This window comes from Impatiens glandulifera, chromosome 7 (assembly GCF_907164915.1).
Source record: "Impatiens glandulifera chromosome 7, dImpGla2.1, whole genome shotgun sequence".
NCBI classification, from domain to species: domain Eukaryota; kingdom Viridiplantae; phylum Streptophyta; class Magnoliopsida; order Ericales; family Balsaminaceae; genus Impatiens; species Impatiens glandulifera.
This window is the reverse complement of record NC_061868.1, coordinates 48,158,885-48,165,566: the sequence shown is the minus strand read 5'-3', so window position 1 is coordinate 48,165,566 and position 6,682 is coordinate 48,158,885. Positions and strand designations below refer to the sequence as shown.

Sequence of the window (6,682 nt, the reverse complement as noted above, 5' to 3'; positions counted from 1 at the left end):
CTAGCCCTCCTATAATCGTGTTCCATGAAACTAGATTCTTAACAGGCATTTCATCGAACAGGTTGCGTGCATCAATCATCATCCCGCATTTCACATGCATAAGCAATACTCTATTGCTCATGTACATGATGTACTGATCAGGATCATAACCACAAACATTCATATGATTATACACCCTTTTAACCCTCCCTGATTGATCTTCATCGCATTCTAGTAATTCAAACAAACAATTTATGGCCGGCTTCGAGATACCTTTTGTGAAGAACTGATTTCTCTATTCACGACCTTAGATATTTCAATTTTGACGGATATATCATATATATTGTATACTATAAAATACAATTAATATTAATACTTCACTCTTAATAAAAAAAATTATAAAAAAATTGTAAATTTCTTAAAACAACTTAAAAAAACATATTTTACAATGAGACAAAAAAAATAATAAGAAGAAGAAAACTTTAAACTACTTTAATTAAATAAACATTGTATTCAGTTTTCCATATTTATTCTCTGTTGGTTTCGTTAATCAATATCATAAAAAAAATTTGTCCTAAATTGACTAGTAGATTATTTGTTTTCTTTAGGATTGGGATCGTCCTTTAAATTTTTGTTTCCTCTTCTTCTCTCAATCTCTTTTGTTTGATATTACAGTCTATATTCAAAATAAGTTTGGTTTTATTAACATATAATGTTCTATGATTATTTGAAAAAAATTGTGGTAAATAAAAAGTTGTTTTGAATTTCTTGACCATAGCATGTTATTTGGTTAATCCATTTATTTGTATTTCATTTGTGATTTAGTTATTTTAATCTAAACTATTTTGATTTTTTATTTATTTCTAGACATTTAATGATATTTATTTTTAACACAATATTAATATATATATATATATATATATATAAAGTAAAGTTATAATTTATGTGTTTAAAATAAATATATATATTACATATATAATATTATTTTAATTTACCAAAAAAATGGGGGAGAATTTAATTTCTCTTAATGAAACTAATTTTATTAATTTTCATGAGCTTTAAAATGTTAACTTGCAATTTCATGAATTTTGTTTTTTTTATGATCTGATAATTTTTTCTATTGGAGTTGAGTTAGTTTTGGGAACAAATATTATTGAATATATTAATATAAATTAAATATAATCCAGTACATTATCTAATCTAAATTAATATTTTATATAATATTAAAAAAAATTATCAAAAATTCATATAAATTAGATCATATTTATTAAATGACTCACAATTTGATTGTCCAATGGAAACTAATTGGAATAGCTGATGGGCCGGGCATTTATTAGGCTAAAAAATAAGAAAATGTCCATTGGTCCATTATAATTGAAATCAGGTATTAAAAAATTGGGTTTGATTTATAAGAATCCAATCAAGTCCTTGCTCAAAATCCTAAAACGGTGACAAAAGGAAAGTGTTTGGCTGAATGATTGTGTGTGTGTGTGAGAGAAATAATAAAACCATTAAAATGGGTGTTTCTTAATTATTTGTTTGTATTTGACATTTATTAATTTGGCTAGATATATTTGAAGTTTGAACGAGGTGGACCTGTCTTTGTTGTTGTTCTCTTTCCATTTTCCTCCTCTTAGGATTTTTATCATCTTAATTCTTAACCAACAACAACTCTTCTTGTGTGTGGGGTTCGGTCGGTTGTTTATAAATTTTAATAATAATGTTATAAGATGACCCACATTATCACCCCCACGTGACCACTATCCGACACATCTCGCGTGCCATCACTCATTAAAAATTAAAGTGACACAATTCAGCTTCTTTTTCTTTAACTTTACAACTATATATTATGAGACTAAATTTACTCTATTTCAAGTTAAAAAAATAATAATAATTAATATATCTGAGCTAAACGGATTTGCCGTCCCATGCCAAATCAATATATTATAAGTCATGCGTGAGGTATGATATATAACTATGTATTATTGAATTTTATATTATAACTATTTCATACCTAATATCAATCTGGAAAATATTTAAATTTCAAATCTTATGAATTTTAAATTTGGGTTGACTATTTGAAATTTATATGATTAATTCTTTGTCCACACGTAAATAAATGTGATTGTCTACTTTCCACACCTATTCTTTCTCTCAGGTCTCATATTAACATTAATATGACCCATTGCCTTTATATCTAATTATTCTCAATCAATAACCACCTTATTTGAATATTTATTACTTTCTATCACAAAATAAGAACTCTGATTGATCTCGAGTGTTTAAAAAAAAATATGTTTTCATCATATTATTATAATTTTAATCACCAAATTATTTAATTTATCAATTTAAATATTCTTAATTTTAATTTTTATTAAATTTTAAATAAATATTTTAATAATTTATCTTAATTATAAAAAACTCTATCATCATACCAGTTCAAGTTATTTGGAATCTCATCAATTCCTATCCCCTATTAGATGAGACTGACTCTCATATGCAAACATCTCTAAGAAAAACATAATATATTATCTATAGAATTAATATTTACAAATATTCAAAATCATTATTCATCATTAAACATTTTAGCAATACAATTAAACAACCTAAAAATCTGTATAATATATAATTTATTAAACAACCTGCCTAAAGTTTTATAAAGAATTAAATGAAGGTATTTGTTTATAAAGGTCGGTTTGGAAGGACTTCTTGACTATAATATTTTTATGTGAATAAATTTGTACAAATAGGAGTTTTCTATACCAAATTTGAAACACATAATTTGAAAATTATATTAAACAACTCAATTATACTTCTGCACTGTTCAGAATGAAATTAGATTGTGTGGATAATGATGTTTTGTTATATTTATTAAGGTTATTATTATTTTTCTCTCTCTAAATAAATATATTAAAAAAATATCAACCAAACAAGACACAGACAAATTAACAAAAGCTAGAGAGAGACCGAAGTAACGACAACGAATCGTGGACGGCGACAACTCTGCTCTCAAAAAGTATGTTTCAGCGCGGCAAATATAATCGAAAATCAATCCTCCAACTATGTTATCTGAGTCATAAAACACCCCTATTTATTGTTAATTTCATTCAAATTTTCAAATCAATAACTGTTATGCTTCCTTTTGGAACTGGAGAACGAAATTGACATTATTTAGAAAGATCAGGGGCATGTTTTGTATGATAGGTCCCCAAGGGCAAAGTTGAAATATAATTTGGGTTGGCAAAAAAAAAAATAAAAAAAAAAAAAATCAATCTTCCAGCTGGCGAGATAAACACAGAACGAAAGCATAGACGTATTTCTTCCCCATGTCTCTTTCCGTTGCGAAGCGTTCTGCCTCGCATCTGTGAAAAATTGAGATCGCCGCTTCCTTATACGAGTAAGTTCTTCGATTTTATGCTTATGAATTGATTCGATATGATATGATATGATGTATTTCTGCTGAAAATGGTGATCTCCGTGTGTCGTTCTTAAACAATTTCTATTGATTTCCTTCTCGCGACATAGATTTATCTTCATCGATGTTTCAATTGAGGAATTTGGATATCATAGGATTTTAGATTAATTGTTTTTGTATCGATTGACCGGGTTTTGTTAGATTCCGCGATGAAATATGTGTAAATGGTTTCCGATTGATTTAATCGAAATAAGGATGTCCGATCAGTGGAGAATATTCAATTGCCGTCCTTTTTAACTTTTTTATTTTTTTCTTTCTACATTTTTCCAATACTTTTCAGCTTGTAAAAATTAAGGTTTTGGTGAAGCAGAGGATATATCAGTTGATTTCTGGGATTTTGAAAGATGGCGTGTAAAGGGTGTTTGGAATGTTTGTTGAAACTATTAAACTTCTTGCTCACTCTTTTGGGTCTGGCTATGGTGGGTTATGGGGTCTTCTTGTTTGTCATGTACAACAAGTCATCGGCTGATGATTCTTCACAACCACCTTCCAGCAATGATATGATACAGTTTGGTCGACCAATGCTCATTACGATGTCTCTGTCAAGCAGCTTTCTTGATAACCTGCCAAAGGCTTGGTAAAGTAACACAATTTTTACTGAAATTATATGTTCTCTTCACTTTTCAAGATTAATTGAAGAACTAGTTCGTATGAAGAAAATTATACAGAAACAAAGAAGAAAATTTTGATTTCACACAAATTGATCAAAGTTATATGTGGACTATGACTAACCTAGAAGTTTATTGTGCTTTATGATAGATAGGCATTGAGTTTTCTTGAACGAGAATGAAGCAAATATTTAGAAAAAACACAATTCTATCAAACAGTGGTAGACTTAAAATTCCATGCATAGTTAAGGAAACAAGATAGAGCAACAGAATCAAGTGGAAAGAAAGAAAAGAGAAAAATAAATAAATTTTGATGTTTGCATCGTCCACTGGTTTCCTTATCAGAGTTTTAATGTTCCAAGTGCTTATGGTTCCTTGTATAGGGGTGTATTGCCACAAGATCCCCCTGGCAAATCGTATGCATTGTTCCTAGTATTGGTAAAATGAAATATTTATGATGATATGAGTAACTTGTTAAGATTCAGATATCTTTCAAGTGTCTTTTGGTGATGACATTTTGCTTTTATATAACCAAGATCATGAGAATAAGTTTTTCGGGCAATCAAGTGATGCCATGTTCATTTCATGTTTTTGCAGGTTCATATATGTATTCATTGGTGTTGGCGGCGTTCTGTTTGTAGTATCTTGTTTTGGTTGTATTGGAGCTGCAACAAGGAATGGATGCTGCCTAACATGTGTATCCTAAATCAGCAGCGAATACTGCTTTAGACCACTTTGATATATTTATTAACTTAACGGTGACACAGTGATCCATTCTGCTATGTCAAAATATAGCCGTTTGTGTTCATCGTCATCATTTATATTTAGTACTTTCATACTAGTTTCTATTTATTTCTCTAACTCCTTGTTTGTGATAAGGATGATAAGTTTCATCATGCTGCAATTCATTAATCCATGAATCTTCCTCCCCACTTGCTTACATAAAACTCAATTATGATGGACATTGAGCTTGTTTTGGTCTTTATACAATTTTGTGTAATCCTTGATGGAAGACAGTATGCGATGTTGATTATCTTGCTTATCTTGGTTCAACTGGGATGTGCAGCCTTCATATTTTTCGATGAGAGCTGGAAAGATGTGCGTGGTTTTGTTCTTCTCCTTAAGATTAGTAGTTCCTTTCACCTTTACTGATTGTGTAACATTTGCTGTCTTTCTTCAGGTAATACCAACTGATAAAACTGGAGATTTTGATGAGATATATGGCTTTCTAGATGACAACTGGGAAATTATCAAGTGGGTTGCTCTTGGTTTTGTTATTTTTGAGGTAAGCTGATAAGATAAGTTTCCAAATTGGATGGATTTGTTATTTTTGAGGTAAGTGAGATATTTTAATAATATACGTGATTGCAGGCTCTTCTATTCATCTTGGCCCTTATAGTAAGAGCAGCAAACAGACCAGCTGAGTATGACAGTGACGATGAATACATCGGTGGACCCAGGCAACAAATCCGCCAGCCTTTGGTTAACAGGCAGCCAGCTCCAGTCACCGGAGTACCTGTTACTGCTAGCCTTGATCAACGTCCAAGCAGAAACGATGCTTGGAGTGCACGTATGAGAGAAAAGGTACAATGACGTCTGTTTTCAGTACAAATAAATGTTTAGTATTTGAGTCATTGCATTAAGTTTTTATTCTTGTGGAAACCAGTATGGTCTGGACACTTCGGAGTTCACATACAACCCAGCGGATCCAAACAGGACCCAGCAAGCTGCAGGAGGACAGCCACCGGCAGAGGAGAAGCGTTGCACCATCATGTAATAACCGGGGGAATAATCTTGGTGGGTTTGTGCTAAAAATTGAGTTTGGGGTCGATTTTTTTGTTTTCATTGACTGGTGTGAGATACTTTGATGTTGAGCAGATAAACTAAGTATGTTTCTGTTGTACAAAACATTCAATTGAGTTTTATTTTGCCACTTCTAGCTAGTTTCCTCCTCGGCCAACGCATCTAAAAAGGTGCCCCAGTGCATTTTGATGGTTTTAGTACATGGATTTGATCTTAGGATTTGTAATTTGTATGGGTCGAGGTTGGAATATGATTTGCACAGTTGAAGTTAACCATGATTTAATTAGTGCCATTGACTGGCTTCTGTTTTGTTTTAACCAAACATTCTTGAACAATTTGTGATTCTTAAATAAAAAGAACAATAGCAGAATGCTCCTGGTATGATTTGCTTTGTTTCTACTCGACTGATGATAATAATATAGTGGTCCCTTTTAAATGAGTAAAGTCAACAGGATGGAGGTTAGGAGAAGGGGCAGTTGGAACAGCTGTTGGGCACCTTCCTTATTAAGACAGTCATGTCTATAATGTGATGAGTTCAAAATGATATGGGTGATATTTGTCCATTTCAAGATAGATTCAAACCAATCATACTTCTTTCTTGTCTTCACCTTCTTGTTTTATCTGTCTGTGTTTTTGCTCTCGGTTGGGTTGGATTTATTGCAGATAACAAAATGACGGCTATTATTATATAATAATAATAATACACTACTTGCAATTTGGCCTAGTTGAGTTAGTTCTTTGTTAGCTAGTGTGTTACTGGTCCTCTATTGTCCCAATTAAGTGATGTATAATGAATTAACCATTCATTATTTTAAGC

General features: G+C 31.1%; 1 protein-coding gene across 2 annotated transcripts; it reads left to right on the top strand.

Moving 5' to 3' along the window:
• The first annotated feature begins 3,231 nt into the window (after positions 1-3,231).
• LOC124945680 (tobamovirus multiplication protein 2A) lies at positions 3,232-6,175 on the top strand. Of its 2 annotated transcripts, none has more exons than XM_047486151.1 (7): positions 3,232-3,376; positions 3,735-4,031; positions 4,660-4,759; positions 5,080-5,160; positions 5,243-5,347; positions 5,434-5,646; positions 5,729-6,175. In XM_047486151.1, exons 2-7 carry the CDS (start codon positions 3,799-3,801, stop codon positions 5,837-5,839), a joined length of 843 nt encoding a protein of 280 aa, XP_047342107.1. In that variant the 5' UTR covers positions 3,232-3,376; positions 3,735-3,798; the 3' UTR covers positions 5,840-6,175. The 2 variants fall into 2 exon arrangements, with proteins under 2 accessions (XP_047342107.1, XP_047342108.1); XM_047486152.1 differs by having other exon boundaries at positions 3,237-3,376; positions 3,750-4,031.
• Positions 6,176-6,682: the final 507 nt, after the last annotated feature.

Excerpts from the sequence above, each read along its gene's own strand:
- LOC124945680 (XM_047486151.1), top strand. The coding sequence starts at position 3,799 with ATGGCGTGTAAAGGGTGTTTGGAATGTTTGTTGAAACTATTAAACTTC. Across the intron at positions 5,348-5,433 it reads TTGGTTTTGTTATTTTTGAG|GCTCTTCTATTCATCTTGGC; the intron begins GTAAGCTGATAA and ends ACGTGATTGCAG. Across the intron at positions 5,647-5,728 it reads GTGCACGTATGAGAGAAAAG|TATGGTCTGGACACTTCGGA; the intron begins GTACAATGACGT and ends TGTGGAAACCAG.